This window comes from Drosophila navojoa, chromosome 5 (genome assembly GCF_054131105.1).
Source record: "Drosophila navojoa isolate 15081-1374.11 chromosome 5, UAZ_NAV_1.0, whole genome shotgun sequence".
Classification (NCBI taxonomy): domain Eukaryota; kingdom Metazoa; phylum Arthropoda; class Insecta; order Diptera; family Drosophilidae; genus Drosophila; species Drosophila navojoa.
This window is the reverse complement of record NC_142893.1, coordinates 21,642,934-21,661,464: the sequence shown is the minus strand read 5'-3', so window position 1 is coordinate 21,661,464 and position 18,531 is coordinate 21,642,934. Positions and strand designations below refer to the sequence as shown.

General features: G+C 38.1%; 1 protein-coding gene across 2 annotated transcripts in view; it reads left to right on the top strand.

Annotated features, from left to right (window-relative positions):
• Ip6k (Inositol hexakisphosphate kinase) overlaps positions 1–18,531 on the top strand; it is a 30,460-nt gene that overhangs the window by 6,668 nt on the left and 5,261 nt on the right. The window contains exons 1-3 of one of the 2 annotated variants that reach the window (XM_089261600.1): positions 9,238–9,702; positions 15,045–15,768; positions 17,973–18,099. In XM_089261600.1, coding sequence (XP_089117726.1) covers positions 15,139–15,768; positions 17,973–18,099 — 757 coding nt within the window. In that variant the 5' untranslated portion in view covers positions 9,238–9,702; positions 15,045–15,138. Of the gene's footprint in view, positions 1–9,237; positions 9,703–15,044; positions 15,769–17,972; positions 18,100–18,531 lie in introns of those variants that run through there. The other variant, XM_018105021.3, reaches the window with a different exon arrangement.

Below are 18,531 nucleotides of genomic sequence, written 5' to 3'. Positions count from 1 at the left end.
CGACAAACTGGAATTGGAGTGCGTGACTATGCGTTGCTTAGGCTGAACGGAGCATTAAGGACAATTTAGTACCTTTAACTTGCTGTCTGAATAAGTTACACATATAGCCCTATATGAATATATAATTCATAAACCAAGTGCTGTTGCAAATCAATAAATCAAGGGGTGGGAAATTCCAGATAGTAAATTCACATGACATCATTGGGCTTTGGATTTTAGAAATTTCTCTAGATATTAAATAATATATAATATATATAGTAGAAGAAGAATAGTGTATATAATAACAGATATACATATATATAAGCCATGAAATTTTCATGATGAAATGATTATACATTATGGAATACTTATGCATCCTTGAACTTTCAAAACGACTTGGTTCTGCCAAAAACTGTGCAAATTCTTAGATATACAGCTTGTATAATAAATATATACGTATATACATAAATATTTTTATATATGTATATATATTCATATTTATGGCATATGTTTTAGATGTGCGCCAAAATCTAATTGAAGAAAATAATGAGTCGCGATCGCTTTCGGGTTTTCCGCACATGTGAGATTATATCAAATTTAATTGATTTGACAAGCTAGAACAAGTGTATATATAAATACATTAAAAATATATTTATATATTTGCACGATTTCACTTGGAAAATTCTTGTGGTATTTGCAGCTAAATTATAATAATTAAATATTAAATATGCTCATTAAAATTATCTGCATACTTGCGCGCTGATTTATCGTTATATGTATATACATATATAATATATACATATCTCATATCTAGATTCGTGCTAAATGTGGACGTATTTCATGCATGAATAATCATTCTGAAATGCATCGTTTAAAGCCAAGGGATATTATATATATTTTTAAATGTATATTGAATAATAAATGAAAGCAGCTGTGGGCTGTCAATAATTAGATTTGTTTGAACTAGGTGTACATTACAGCAAATGCGAGATGTTACCTGAGTGAAAGGGCTGTAAAAATGTAAAATTCATGTAACAGAGAGTATGACTTCATAAGTTATGGGTATTATAACGATAGAATAAACAGATGCTATTTGCATTCTTCTTACGTATTTTATACACTTAAAAGCTAAAAGTAATATATATTATAAAATCAAAATAATGTAATTCTGGCATTAACATTGATACAACAGAGAATAAGATTTGTATAACAACGGAATGAACAACAGATTCCGTAAAGCCTACGACGTTCGTATAAAATTTATATAAAATATAACTCTTTCCAATCTTTTACAAGTCATATACAATTATGGGAGACATGCCTTCCCCATTTCCCACTTTCATTTTAAAATTGAATAAAATTAACTAGATCTTAAGGGAAGGTCAAGGTATGTTTCCGCTGAACACTCCCGATTAAAATCGCTACACCCTACCCCCTTCAATCATATTATTCTATGGCAATTCAATATTGTTTATGGGGAGAAAACCCCTTTGAAATCATTCGACAGCTCATTTACATTCATGATTTGTTTATATTTCCTTCTTTTGTTTATAACATGAATATTTTGAATAAACAAAAACAAACCCCAATGGCCGATTCTAATTGCAGCTGACGAAGCAGCTTTTTGTTTATGTCACTCGGCAGAGAGAGTGAGAAGAGGCAGACGCTTACCTCTTTCGACGCCGGAAGAAACCGAAAGCGAATGCTGCCCCCTCCTGTTTACAGTTCAGTTGAGTTGGAAACGATTCGCCATAGATCATAGATCATCGCTGATGCTGCCCGCGATTACGTACGATGCGTGAGGTGCAGTGAGTGAGGGAATCGTTTTGATGTAGGTTCTGGTCAGCGTTCTCTTGTCGCTATAAATGTACCGAGTCCCGCCCCTCTTGGCGGAGCTTTCTTTGCTCTCTGCTAGACATTGACGTAAGCGCAGAGAAAAACAAAATATTTCTAATGCTTTACAGTCGACAGTCGGGCTATATAACTAAATACAAGACATTAGCAATAATTCGAGTACTTAGCTGACTGATTCCATATTGATCTGATTTGGTACCCTAAGTAGACTCTGTGTATGCATTGGGGTATGATGGTTTGGTAGAAATCTATGCTGTCTAGATGATTTTATAAGGCGTGCATGGCAAGCTCACTGTGGTTATATTACATACATATATGAAATATAAATCATTTTGGTTAAATCACTATCTTTATTTTCGTATTTTACAAGATTTCATTATGATTTTCAATAATTTAAATATATGTGTATTAAGTATATCTGTATTAAAATTATCTTACATTTAAATACAGAATTAATCTAAACGAAAATGAATAAAAAATATGATTTCGCCGTACTTGGAATACGGATCACAATATTCAACACAATAACCGTATTAAATTGTATTTTTGAATAGTATTAATCTAGGGGGTTTAATAATTGGCTTTTCTCCTGTTATCCTAAGTTTATTTTTATTATATTTAACCAACTCTCGGGCAACTCTAAGGGCATTTACAAGTCGTGAACTTTCCACTACAGCACTCTTTGCATTTGTTTATATTTCTTCTTTTTTTTCTGTGTGCCGATTCGTCAACAAATTTCCTTTTTGCTTATGTGCAACATCACGAATTTGCAATTTACACTATGATTCGCACTTTGTTTTTCGTGGTGTGTGCCCTACTCCATTTGAGGTACATTAGTTAGTTGCTCAACCGCAGTTATATCTAATCCTAATTTATTGTTTAAAACTAAATAAAGTTGTCACTGAAGAAAGCTGATAGAATATGCCTCCGATTCCTTTACCCATTTGTATTCTAATTTGATAGCGCAATGGGCCGTCGTGCTAGCTGATTGTCTGCCTGGCCTTACTTATTTTTCTTATCGTTGCCATTAAATTCAACTTGATCTGCACAAGTATGTGTGGATGTGTGTATGTATGTGTGTATTGGTAAGTACATACGGATTTACAAATGCTTTTCAAATATTTATACAATTTATATAATTATAGTCGGGCTGCCGATTGCGGGCATTATTTTTTTTGGGTTTGTCGCGCTGCTCTGCAAATGAATATATACTAGGTATAGTATATAAAAGCATATATATATTGTATAGACATTTTTGCGTCGCAAATTCGTTTCCGTTTGCCAAAGAACCGACATGAAAAGGAATTATATAAAATGTATAAAAACGTACAAAAAATAAAATGAAATTGAAATAGAAATAGAAATCGAAATAGAAATAGAAATAGAAACAGCAAACAGAAAAAAAGTGTAATGTGGGCCAAACATTTCGTCAGCTGCCATTGACATTGGCTGAGTCGGTCAAGAGTCCGCTCAGCTCTGCTCTTTATTTATAAATTTGCAAAAAATTTCATTTTCTTAAATTATTATATTTCGAATATACAATATATGTATCTCACACATGTAGGTCTTTGGTATTTGACTGGGTATTGCCTACTTTTTCGGGCTGCTTTGATTCAGCTCGTGAAACGTGCGGTCAAAATTTGGCTTCGTTTCGGGTTTGTTTTCTCTTTTTAAACACTTTTAGGGGCCTGTTTCGCATTAGTCAAGTATTGCCCATGCTGAGCATTGAAATTCCCTTGGCATAACTCCAACATATTCGCCCACTGATTTATATCTGTTTAGTTGGCAACAGCTGCTAATAAAGTTCGGTCGCTCGTTTATACGTTTCTTTTGTATTGTGTGTGCTCGGGGGAGGCCCTGGGCGGGCGGCCAATGGTTATTTCATTCAACACATTGCTACAAACGATTCGTTTGTGGCTCTGGCCTCGTGCCGGCGCCCAGTCAATGCCCGATTTCTTCTAGCCAATATCAAGGCGGAAGCGAATTCGCCGGGCAGCTGCCGAGGCGTGGCTGTTCACGGACTCAGCTCGTGGCCATTGTTCCGGCTAAGAAGTGACGTCCCGGCGTGCTAAATGTGCTTAATTCCATCTCGCCCCCTCTTTCTGCATTTATATATATCTCTCCCTCTCCCTCTCTCTCTCTTTCACTACCTGTCTGCACTAACTTAATATAAATTGCTTAGATTTTCGCAATGGTCAATTGTAAAATGCTTTTCAATTCGTCTTCGCTGCGAGTTTTCTTTCAATGTCAGGGCTGTGGGTGTCTGGTCAACATATAGATACAATGCCTATAATATATATTAAAATCAAAATATCGAAAGCTATCGACTGCTTTAAAAATTCATTTGAAATATTTTTTTAAGCATTGCCAAAGAATTTCTCAAAAGTTTTGCTTGGGAATTTTTATGAGGAATTTTTGCACAAGGAATGGAAAGAAGCCGACGATCACATTTAATATAATTTAGTTCTTATTATAATTAGATTGTCGAAAATTCTGAACTGACTACAAAAAATGCTCGAAATAGTTTAAGAAATAAACAAACAAAATAATGAAAAGTGAGTTCATATTAGTAATCCTCGGACACTCTCTCAACTCGTGCTCTACTCGCTGGGTGCTGAGCTGTTTTATTCAATTCGCAAATCGGCTTCGCTTTGATTTATGACAATGGGCAGTCCAAATGAACGCAGCTGGATGGATGTTATTCACTCAATTTAGTTGCCTTGTGAGTCACGTTATTGGCTAAACGAATAGGTAAACTTGATTGTTATTGCAAAAGTCAATTGCCGGCTTGGCGACTGTCTACCAGAGGCCCCCACCTCCCACCTCCCATCGCCCACCTACCCACCGCCTTCAGCTGACGACAGTTTTCAATTAAACGAGCCCAAGCGCGTGTTTTCAATAAAAACTGTCTTACCCCGAATTCCCAAAACAGAATGATAGACAGACAGACAAACAGGCAGGCAGGCAGGCACTGCATGGAACTAAAGCTGAAATTGTCGACTGCAAATGCAAATTGAAATTCAAATGCTAAAATTGGTAAGCAACATAGTATATATACTATTAAAATTCTTAGCGCTGCCACACAAAACGTGGCTAATAATATCAACAATTGCTCTGCCGCACGCGTCCGATCTGTGCAGCGGCACGTGGCTTCAATTAGCTAATGCCCGCCCCAATGCCAGGCAGAGATATAGATAGATGGAGAGGGGGAGTGGGAGAGGGGGAGTCCTGCCGCACAGCCTTGTGGCAGCAGCCTACTCGACCCTGTCCTTGCCTTGCCGCACGTCATTGCGATGCATCCAAGGACCTTAAAGGTGAGAGTTCCCACTGGCTCAGCTCATCCATGACGTGCGCTGTGTCTGCGGCTGTGGCCTTCTGGGCTTCTCGGATTTCATTAATGAGGTGTCGTCCGATATATAATCCGTTTTGCTAAATTGCGCAAATCAAAACACTTAACAGATGAACGCGATTTCGCTATAAGCAAACAAACAATATAGGGTATCAATCATAGTCCACTCCACCCACCCACGTTGAGTGACAATTTCCCGTAAAATTTACTGGCAGCTGTCATCAAAATTAGCTTGCCAAAGATCGAGCATGACTAAGACCCATTGGCTGCGATAGCGAAGCAAGAAAAAAGCCTACAATCTAACAAATTTTCAAATTTAAAGTACAGTGGAGACACGCAATATAGTAAGTATAACGATAAGATATTCGATATATAAATATAATGATATGATAACAATGTTATTAACAATATTTTCAAATATAATGATTAAATTAAAAAAATTATTCTAAATTATTATTATTTTGTATTATAATATTTGTAATATGTCATAAAATTCGGATTATATTATATTATATAAGCAAACAAATATATAATTATTTAGCTTTAAATATAGATATAGATAGATCTATATACAAATCTATAGGCATAAATGTACATTGTACATACATATATTAATTTGTAATAAATTATCGAGAATTCTAATTCCCTTAAAAGAAAGAAAAAACTAAACAATTCAGTTTTGTCCAAGCTTCAATTATCAAGTGTTTACTGTAAAATGAATATGAATATAAATTATATAGAAAATGAACATATTATATAAATACATATATATGTATATACAAACATGTGTATATAATGAATGTATGAGAACTTTTGATTGACAAACACGACAAGGTTTGCGAGTAAACACAAATATACGTATATATGTATGTATATAATATACGACGTGAAATGGGCGGACTAATCAACAGGCGACGTAAAAACATGCGCTAACATTTTTATTGGCACAAGTGACTCACGTGCAAGTCTTGTGATAGTTAAGTAAACTGTTAATACCAGCCGATTATGAGCGCCTCGGCTATAGAGAGCTGCGGGACGTCTATTTGAACACAGAAAGTACTTTGAGTGATTGCTTAGAGTACATCGTACAGACTCAATTCAGTTGGTCACGCGCCAAGTTCAGCTCGTGAAAATTGTCTCAGGCACGACGGCTTTGTGCCATCTCTAGAAATCAGTTTTGTTTGCTCAATTTGCAGGCACACTTGCTGCCTGTGAGAGGGTCCTTTGTGCATTGCACGGGGGCAGCCTCCATGCCAAGTCAATGCCAATGGCAATGCCAGTGTCAAGGATGCAAAATTCAGGCAAACAATTGAAACGAGCCTGAATGGCGCCGCCCAGTTGGCTGCCTCATGGCCAGGGTCAAACAGCAGCAGCAGCAGCGGCAGCGGCAGCGGCAGCTAGTTGAAGGCTATGACTGAATAAATGATGATGCTTAAATGTTGAATGTGCAGTAGAATATAAGGGATCCTGCATTATATATCTATTGAATATGTGAGCTGCAGCACACAGCATGCCTGTAGCCTGAACCCATTCAATATGGACAAGAGGCATGAAAGGGAAATTTATATAATAGGCAAAAACAGGCTTGGCCCATGGGCTCAATGGAACAAGCAATTTCCGTCTGTGTTGAAGCATCAATTTGGGCTGACCTAATATCATCTGCATGGATGCACGTGACACTACTCATCTGCTCGATTAGAGTATTTCCTAGTCAGGCACTTTAACTCGTTTAAAGCCAAGCCTAGAATGATTGACATAACAAATTATACCCTAAGCACCACAATCAAAATAAATAAATAAATAAAATTTATAGCTGTAATGTAAAAGTATTGATTATTCAAGTTGTATAAAAGAAAATAAATTTATTATGCATTAGCTTAGACAAGATTATTCCTGGAAAGATAGTACTCATATAACACAAATAATTGGCTGATGTTATTCACAGTTATTGCCTTAAGTGCCTGAAGTGTGCCGCACCCCTTATCAGCAGTTCTTTTGTCAGTGTATTAGGTCTGTACGGTGTATTTAGGCGTATGCGTCATTTCTGTCGCTTCTCGCAATTTATCAGCGGCCCACGCTCGACGCTCCACACTCCAGTCTGTCCGTCTGCTTGATGTGAAAATATCAAATTGTTGCGTCACGATTCGAGCATTTTCCATAGCCATTGACATTTAACGACAGGACAAAAACGTTTTTCCCTATTCAGATAAATATCTGTATATATCTGTATATCTGTGTGTATCTATAATTTACATGCATCCGGAACGTGCCAAAATAAATGTAGGAAATAATAGTACGGCTTGCACATGTCAGAGACGTTGCTCCGTTTGCCCGTTGACTGCTCACGCCATTCTATTGTTATATCCGGCGCCGTCACCAGCCTAGTCTTTCACTATCCGTGCCGATGGCACTACGTACGTCACTTGCATCTACACGTACGTCATTTCAATCTCTTTCTCTGTGTAAGTTCCTGCTTTAGTCATATACCAAATGCACTTCTGTCAGACAGTTTAAATAGCCTAGAGCTCAACTTTAGAAGTTGAATGTACAGACATATGTATATCCAATTGTGTGCTATACGTCTTGAGCTCCGTCCGTATGTTTGCACGAACGAAAAGACCTTAGGAGCTGAAATCTGAAGCGTGTACACTTATACCATACTCATATGCTCGTAGACAGCCAATAAAATGTTAAACAGAAAATTTGAATACGCTTATTATGGGTAGGACAAGACGAAAAATGGAACATCTTTTTATAAACAGAAAATATTCTACACTTTCATAGATAGAAAGAAACCACGTTGCTTGGGGGAGTAGACAAAGCCTAACAATTTACAATTAAATTACCTTAGACTCATCTTATAATTCATCAAGACCTACGAAGTGGGCGTGGGAACATTTAAACTGTTCAAATTAGCCAAAATCATGTCAAGGGACGCTTCACTGTATTCCCAAATTCCTCGCATTAGCATTATCAATAATCTTGGAGCAGCTCTAATGACCCTGGCCATGGAAAATGCTTTGATTAATTAGAAAGCTATATTTAGTCATTAGCTGTCCGTTGAAATGAAAATCGTTATTGAATCCGCCACCCGTAACTGATAGGACTCTTGCCCGGTATGGAATTGCATATATGTGTGTATGTATGTATGTGTGTACATTTATACGTATAGAAAGCCGATAAGATGCGAATGATAAGAAACGTATCGGCAGCTAACAAACAGCTGTTCTCTTCTTATTTTTATTTTTTATTTTTCGTATTGGACTGTCTACGTCTCTTGTTTTGGTCAACAATTTAATTAGTCGACTTCGATAACCAACCATTGGAAAAGTCGACTCGGAAGCCTCGAAGGCGTAGAGAGGGCACAGGAGGTGTTCCCATTGGCTTCCGCAAGTAAATATTTGTGACAACATTTTTATTGGACAAACAATTGGAGAGGAAAAAACAATTTGCAAAAGATTTGAACAATAAATATATTCTGCTGACAATAATTTCTTAGAATTTACCACTATTATTTTCTAAATGAATTATTTTGATACTTTGATAAATTTAAACAATAGTACTCGAAAAAGCTATAATGGATTCCCGATAAGATGTTTTTATTAACTCACTTTTAATTAGAGTTTATTTAGCTTGCGTGGGTTAATGTTTGAACTGCATGTGTTTGTGTCAGCTTTATGTAGGTTAATATGATATGTATAGAGCTTCTATCCAGTTCAAACTGGATAATGCGAATATATCTGCCATTCCTAAGTCCCAGGACTGAGTGGGAATGCTTTCTATATTTGCTATGGCCCCCGCTCTTAGGCTGTGAGCAAAGAGTACTGCAGAAAAGTATCTCAGTGTGGAGAGCGCAGCTGTTGAAAAAGTATCTGAGAGCGGAGGCAGTGCTTATATGTGTTGCTGCTCGCACACACAGCTGCGGCTCTGGCGAACGAACAAGTGCTGTGTGACTATACGGCTGTCGCATTCGCACTCATATAAAATGGTTGGGTCGTTGGCACTAGCCGAAGCGACGCTTCTAGCACTAGCTGCCTGGTGAAACATCTGAAATATATTTTGCATTCAGTTCAGCCCCTCAACTCGCTCGGATCGGACGTGTCCAACGCTTAATACTGGTAAATTGTGATAAAGTGCAACTCGCGCAAAATAAGCCTAAATCACGCGTGTGAGAAAATCAAATTTAATTGAGAAGCTAAAATTTTGTATATGTACTACATATATACGCTGTGTGTGTGTGTGTGTGCATCTGTATATGCAAGCATAAGTGCAAAGCAGAAGCTAAAGTATAACTGTGCTGGTCTTCCCCACCCAGTCTGTGCTTGAGCGAGTATATATATACATATAATTATATATATGCACGTTTGTGTGTGTTTGTGCTTTGTACAACACAGAAATTTTCACATACAAATTTGATGTGGAAAATTGAATTAAGGAATTTTGTGTGAATGAAAACTGAATTAAGAATTAAATACAAATAATTTAAAAACTGCAACAGTACGGAAAGTGTATCCCTAAAGGTAAATTATTAAATTATTCAACTGAAGCCAGAAACATTTAGAAATTTTTTTTCGGTTGCGTGCCCTTTGCAAGTGTGCTTGTATGCGTGCGCGTTATACGATTGCATGCACTGGTATTAGTAAACTTTATTTAATTTTTGATGTGTGCTGTAAAAATAGCAAGTAAAGAGCAGGCGGCGGTGATGGGAAAAAATGGGCAGCGACGACCACGACCACGCAATGTGAAGAGCAGTCGAAAGAGTGATAGTCTGACAAAAGAGAATAAGAGTGTAGGAGACGAACGCATTGAGAGCAACAGCGTGCAAGAGAGGGAGAGCAGTTGCGACGCGAAGCAGTCAGTTCAAGAGGCGTTTTTTTTTTCTTATTTGTTTCTTTTTATGGTCAGTCGCTGTTGCTGCTGCTGCGTCGCTATTTGTCTTGATCTTTTGTTTTGAATAGGGTTATTTTCATAGTTGTTGTTGTGGCTATTGTGTTGTTGCTATGAGTACGTGTTTTATATCTGCTCTTCAACTGCTGCTTTTGTCGTCATAGTCATCGACATCGTCATCGACATCGACATCGGTTGTTGTTTTTCTCTTCTTTTTTTTTTTTTTTTTTTTTTCTTTTTATGACTTTTTACTGTAGCCAGTTCCACGTACACTTTGCTGTTCCACAGCTGCTTTTTGTTTTGATATAAGAAATCTATAATCAAGCGATCGAGTATCTGACTGTGTGTGTATTGGTGTTGGTGTGCATAAATTATTAACACATTTTGTTGACTTTAAACCCGTTTCAATTTAATGTCGCCCGCCACTGCAGCTGCCAAAAAGAAAAAAAAATAAAAACAAATTCAATCCATGTAAATTATGCGCATTTCGACGAATTCCCCTTAAAAAACATCTAAAATAAATACATTATTATTATGTGATCATCAGCCAGATTTGTCTGCCTCTAAAACTCTCAGTATGCATGACTAATAACTGTATCTTAAGCATATAATTCGCACAAACACTTTACTGCAGTTTCTTCTGTATTGCACTCGCTCCATTTTATCACATTCGCTTTATAGCTGCGCATATAGACCCACATGTGGCTTTCTTTTCCTACATTTTAATGCGTAGTAAATAATTCAGTATGTCTGTATGTTAATTCACATATGTATGTATGTATGTATGTGTGTACATTCGTACGTAAGTAAATGTGTACAATCACAATTAAGAGTGAGGTATTTAAAGATATATTCCGTGCTCTTCTTGTTGCTTGCTCAAATTGAATTGTCAGATAAGATAATTACCATTCATTTTACAGATGTTCAAGGAAGTCCGTCAAAGGGGAATTCCCTTCATTAATAGCACCTTAATTAATACTTGTACGTGTTCCATGTACCATGTATTCTGCGTTTGCCATTTTTCATAATTTCATTATTCCATTTAGTTGATATTATTGTTTCACTTCTCTTTTGTCTCACAGCTCGTTCTCGTCCGTCAGACTCTGTTATCAGTAGTATGTGCGTGCATACATACATAACATACATATGTATATGTGCCCAAGAGTACTATTATATACGTACATAGTAAGTGTGTGTACATACACTATTTTCGCCTAGGACAGGCCTTTCTTTCTTTGGCACTCGTTCTAATTTCGAAATTTTCCTCTTTACTGCACTATGAGCCTGCTGCAGCGATAAAGGAACTAGGCGTTGATTTACATGCATGTGCATGTTTATAGGTATACAGATACCATCGCTCGTGTCTATTTTCACTTCTGGGCATTCATAAATAAATACACTCTTGGATCATTCGATTTCGCGATGATAGCTCAATGCGTGGCGGCTTAGCTTTAGCCTTAACACTGCTTATTTACTTAAGTGTTAAATGAATTTCTCAAATATTTGTTTAGCAATTTGCACTGAACTTCGTATCATGCCAAAAATAGGTAGGCAGGCGCCCAATAAATGGAAATATTGTATATGCGCCAAGGCAATTTCGATTATGTACATTGCGAGAATTTTCTACTTTTAACATAAATACATAATACGAAATTCCAAGTATGATAAACGAGCATTCTTTAGAGCCAGAAATACGTGTCTATGCTGCAAAGCAAAAACTAGTCAGAGTCTATATGAATGCTTTATTTAATATTGTATATTAAGGCAATCTTTGACTAAAATTGGAAACATAATATGCAAAAACAGTCTTATTTAACAATATAAAAATAATAGTAATAATAATATGCCTATCTTATCTATTAGTAAACAAATGGTATCTTTAGCCAAACTGCAAAACAATTCAGAATTACAATAGTTGTTCACTCCACAGGGCTTTCACTGTAATATAATTCACACGGCCTTATAGTAATAAATGTATGCATGCATATATATACAGTGGCCTAAAACATATTTCATGCAGCACATAAACTAACGGATATATACGAAAATGTATATGCAAGTTGCTAATCTAATAAATTTAGGAAAATAATAATTAAATGAGCGTATTTTTTAAAAATATGTTGAAGTCAACAAAAACAATTCCGCATCTTATTTCAACTTACATATCACAGATAAGGAAACATTATTGAAGCTGTTCTTCATTAACTCTGAACTTGTTTTTGCACTATTATCAACCTTGTGTGTCTTATAATAACATCATTATAATTAGATTTAACACTACTAAATTAAGTGAATAGTTCTTTTAAAAATCAACTAAAATTAGTATTTGCTATGAACACATTTTTTATTCTATGCCATAAGATTACACTAATGTCAATTTAGGTATATCTCGTTTAGTTTTGACCACGTTTAAATAAGCCGTGAGCCACTGTTCATATTTATATGCGATTTGCTGTCGCTTTATTGTGATTACTGCCGGACATTCAGATTTGCGTTGTTCTTCTTTTTGCGTTTGAATTTTAGCAATAAATTAAGTGCCAATGCTATGCTTTTGCTATTGTTTGTATTATCTGTTTAAGTGCAGTTTGTAATTAACTAACGGTAGACGCACTTCGTGTGGCCGTAAACAGCTGTTTAATTAACGATAACTGCCAAGCTATGACCCACTTTTGGCCATATATGTACATATATGTATGTATATATTCGAGATGCACATATATGTATGTATATATTATATACACAAACGGCCATGTGGAGCATGGGAAATTTCAGCCTTTTGTTTACTTTCGTTTTGGGGCTTTTTTGTTGTTGCTGCGTGAATCGAAATTTGCTTGTGGCCCAGTTAAAGTGGGTTGAACGCGCGAGCCGAGTCTCTGTTGATAAGGATAGCCCCATGAGTGTGTCTCTTTGTCTGTCCCTCCGTCTGTGCGTTTGTATTGTCAATCGCGTGCTTTTGTCTGACTCAGCTGAAGGCTATCTCCCTCTGTCTCTGTCTCTCTCTCTCACTCTCACTGTTGCTCCCTCTGCCTCCTTTAGTACGAGTCGCAATTAACGCTTTCTCTCTGTCTCACTAGAATCGCTTGGCAATTAAATGCACTAACAACGCTTAGGCCTTTAGAACTATTAAGGCCTTCGATTTGTTCCGTGTTCCAACAATTGTTGTTGTTTTTGTGTTTATTTATTTTTCTTTTTGCCAACCCCTTGAGTTGACGTATTCGCAACGCTGTTAATAATAGCCAAGTTTTTAAAAATAAGTTGCCAAAAAAAGACGTGCAGTAGCATATGGATTTGAGCAGTCAAGAAGATAAGTGAACGATGCGTCCGTCGCATTGAGTCGAACAAATAACATTCACAACAATAACAATATTAACTTTTTGGATCAGCCGCCAGATACGAGATACGAGCAATGACCGATCGTTGACTGTTTCATGTTAATGACACGACGATTACGGACATACAGAAGTCGTTTATCATTGTACAGTTATATATATTATATATGCATATACATACATATGTAGTAGGTGATTCCCCTCTAAGCAAAACCAATGTCTAAGGCACGATCTACAATAGAGTGAGGCTATCTATGTATATATTGTAATTGTATATGGATCTCAAGTAAAGTCTATAATAGTTGGCGGCCACAAGGCGATAAAACAGCTTTACAGTCGCGCCGTCTGGCCTGTAGCTGCCGCCTAACGCAATTAGGCATGTGCACATATTTGCTAGCTAATGAATGATACAAACACCAGGTACAGATACAGATGCACCCAGACAGATAAGCAAATAGAGATGTTACAGTAGCAAATGTGCATTAGCACTCTGTGTGCTCGCTATTCTATTTTATGACGTCTGCAGTTCCATGTGCTAATGCCGTACACTCCGTGTATTTGCATTGCCCGGACAGAGCCGCTTTCCGCCTTGGGGTGTGTGCAATTGGCAGATGCTGCCGAGTTTCGCAAGTTGTTTGCAGTTGGCCGAACGATAACTTAATTAACATTTGCCCAATTGATAACTGTAGCATGGCCCCAGCTAGCCCCAGCCACCTCAGTATCAATGACCGATCTTCGGCACACGCCGGATCGACCCCACAAAAGCAATAAGAATTCGCTATTCGCGATTCACGTCTGGCTTTTCTCAATTCAACTGAAATCAATTAACCACACGCTTCATTAATTTGCTCTATTCGTTTTTTGCCCAGCGTAGAATGTGTGATGTGAGCCGTGTAGATCATCGGATCATCATCATCATGCATCAATGACTTATCTGTTAAAGAGGGATCAGCTGAGCACACATATTTGGCGAATAGTGGCTAGGATCGGGCTAACTACTGCGACATTAACTGAAAGATTGTTTATAACCCTTAAAGAGGGTCTACAACATTATAGGCTTAACTTTTTCGCTGCTGCACTAAATCATATAATAAAGATACGGATCTCTTGTTTTTTTCTATTTTATACATTATTAAGTGCACAGAATGCGGCAGAGCTATCTTAGCTAGAAAATCTTACTACTATAGGGTACATAGAGTCTAGATTATCGTCATATTTGTATTGCAGTAAATACTGTGTGCTGCAAGGTCCCATTGCGTCTCTCTGTACGTTAGTCATGCTATAATGAGGAATCCGCACTATAGACAGCCTATGTAGATCATCCATGTCTTGAAGAGCGCTGATTAAAAGCTTTGCACTATCATCGAGTGATGTAATAATTGTTAGCCGGAACAGAGAGAGACTCATGCAGTTTGCATGTCTCGTTCCGTTGAGGAAATGACATTGAACCCGGCCTGTCGACATCCGACATCCGACATCCGACATCCGAATGGAATGCACAAGTGCATGAGCTCTATGAGATTCGCGTGCAAAGTGAATGTGTGCTGCGTGCTTTGGGAACCGGTTCCGGGAGGGGGTCGCCAGTTGATCGATCGTTTGACGCTTGCTTAACCCAATTGTAATGCAATTCTGTTTTCTCGTTACAGATACAGCAACGACAACAACAACTTGGAAAATTAGAACAGCAAGAAGAAGAGCAACTGCAACTGTAACTCGTTAAACTGTTTCGCGCGGCAGGGAATGGTATATTTCTTGGGGGATTGGGGCATGGGAGATTCTGACTTGTCGTCATATCAGCAGCATGTTCCAAATATACAACAACAGCAGCAGCAGCGCATCCATGGACATCATCAGCAGCAGCAGCAACAACAACAACAACAACAACAACAACATCATCATCAGCAGCAGCAACAGCAGCAGCAGCAGCAGCAGCAACAACAACAGCAACATCAGCTGGTTGCACAAATCTCAAATAGCCTAAGCCTACTGCAATCGCAGCTGCAATTCGCCAGCGGATCCAGCTTCCTACAGCAACAGCATGTGGCTGGCCCAAGGAGCAGCAACAGTGGCAACAGCAACAGCAACAGCAGCAGCAGCCTGGTAACAGCCAATCTACAGCAACTATCGGTGAGCAACGGCGGCAACAACAATAGCGCCTGCAACACGCCCACCAAAACACAGCAGCAGCCACAGACCGACTCTCATCCACCCGCTCACAAAGTCCATTCGTCTTGGTTGCGGCAATGCTCCGAGTCAAACAACTCTCAATCGACGGCCGATAGTTGCGGCAGCAAGGCCAAGACAACACAGCTCAGTAAGGATCTCCTGGATAACGAGGATGAGGTCGCGCTTCATCCGCTTTCCAATCAGGTAATTTCTAATCAAAAGTCAAACCATAAACTTAGAATAAACTCAAAGTTTACAGCTAGGATTGGGACTTATGTTATTAACAGCGGAAGCGGCTGTTAATAGCATAATAATACAATGATTTGATTAATTGCTGACGGCTAACACGTGCCGTGTAACCCAGATCTGTTCCATCGGGGAAGAAGCTAAATAAGAATGATTGGCATATGGGTGCAATATCTTATGGGGATTACTTTGAAATGAAAGAAAAACAAATGTTGCGATACTTTTTGAAACGAAAATTGTATATATACATAGATATATACGTTGCATACACTGAATTAAGGAGGCCGAACCTTATACTGGCTATCAGTACATAACATAACATAAATAACATAAACATAAATAACAAGATGGGCTTATTTAATTGGATCACGAGCAAAGAGCCCCCTGAAATCAGATTGAGCTAACACAATGTCAGAGACATCGTATCTATCAAGAATGTGGATTCAGCTAATGTCCAGGGTGAGCAAGACCCGTCTAGCTTCGATCGTATTCGATAGTCGAATCATTTGTGCTCCTTTTTGGACACTTCTTGCTGTAGCTCGTCACGCAGGCACTGAAAGTATTCGGAGAGGCCCTCGTAAGAATGCTTCACAATGAACGCCTTGACCACCGCCCAGGTCGACTTGATGAAATTGACATTGCCAAAGACGAGCATATCAGTGCTATTGTTCTCCGAACGCGCTAGGCAGTAGTGCGTGGCTATGTTGAAGACATCGGCATACGGTATGCCCTCGTTAACGCTAACCACGTCTATGGAGTAGAGCTGTCCGGGCGTGCTGCAAGCTCGCAGTGTTTGGTACTCGCTGACCTTGGAGGTCTTGGGGCCGACGTTTGCTTGGAGGGCAACGGTTAAATTGACAGTGCGCACCTGCTCGCCAGCCTTGCCGTTCTTCCAGGGACCAATACAAAGATCCGTGGTGTTTCGCTTATTATGGAACTCTGAGAAGAAAGTCGATGTGCTCGAAAATAGCAAATTGAACATCTTATCCACGTGCAAGCGAAAATTCTCCTTCATGATAAGTCGGCCTTCGTGGTCTGAATCACAGGTTTTAATTGTACCACTGGTCAGATCGGGTGCCTTCATCTTTGGCTCCGCTCGAGTCTTAGTCGGCTTAACGTGAGATACTCTGGACTTACTTTTTCTGTCATGCGATTGTATAATTACCGATTTGCCTCGAGGGACGACAGTGGATGCGGCTCTTATATTCTTCGATTTTCTGATCTCTCGATTCTTATCTGCGGTGCTCCAGATTAAAAGTTTCTTGTTGTTATCAGAAGGTCGCTTGTTGTAAAGTGTGGCTAACTTTGGCAGATGAGAACTTGGTACATTATCACCCTTTGAATTTCGTTTAACATCAGTTCTAATAGCAGCAGATTGTCTAGTGACGATTTGCTTTTGTGGCCTGAGATCTTGCAGTCCATTCTTTAAATTGTAGTAAATCGATTGCATCGCATAGATAACACCTGACACTCAACCCAATTCCTGGGAGCCCTGATACTGTATAACACACTTAGTCAATTGCCATTTGTGCAAGCATTGAATGAAATAATATTGCCAATATATTATTTACGTTACTTTTAAATTTATGTCATCTTGTTCAATTATATTGTCAAATCTTTCAAACGAGTTTTGAGTTCTGTCAACTCGCCCACTTTCATATTCAAGAGATCTAGTATCTTTTTCCTTTCTTTCAACTTTTACGACTCATCCATAACCAGGTCAATTTCTCTCTCTCTCTTTCTCTCCTGCTCGCTCGTTTTAAATGAGATTTATACATGTCTATTATTGTTTACAAAGACCCATCATGAGACCCAGGCCATATATCCGATCCGATATGCTGAATGTTTTTCTGAGCGTTGCCTGACAAGTAAAAGCTCGTAAAGATTAAAGACTAGAATCGAGGATTGATTACACTGGCATACAAAGCAACAGCTGCTTATCAAGGCGTCGCATGACGTAGGCTCTGATTAGATACTACATGAATGACCCCACGACTAACTGCTCTTAAGATCTCAGTAAACATTCCCATACCCAGATACCGTGAAAACACAAGCGCTTAATATTAATGCTCAATGATAATGATCAGAATATTTGCAGCTATCGATAAGTTTCATATTCTCGCTGGACTATCAATTAATCAATTCATCCATTGTACTTTCAGGTGGGAGGACACACGCGCCTTTTGCTGCTCAACCAGTCAACGGTGATCAAGCCGCTGAATTTGCGTGAATTGGACTTCTATCAGAACATTCCGCAGGACGTACAGAAGTTTGTGCCCAAGTACAAAGGTAAGATACCGACTATATTCTCTTATTAACCAACCACACCGATTAGCGACTATCGACTATCGATTCTATCGAAGCGCTTCATAAAAGTGTCACATACATATAAATATATTTCGTTATGAATTAACTGCTCGTTCCATCATGCATTGAAAAAGAAAATAAAGAAAACAGAAATACAAATAAAAAAGATTGATTAAAAAAAAAAAAGAAAACAATTATATGATATTACATCTGTCTTCATTTTCCAAATCTTCGATGCTGTATTCAACTTTTCTTTTGTACTAACTCGCATTTGTCAAGAAAATAAGATATAATAAAAATTAATATTCAAAAGACGAAACCGATAAATATATCAACAATTTATGCGCTCTTCTGTATTGTCCATAGTTAAAGCCAAAACGCATTTCAATATCATTTTTATTTTAAGTATTATAT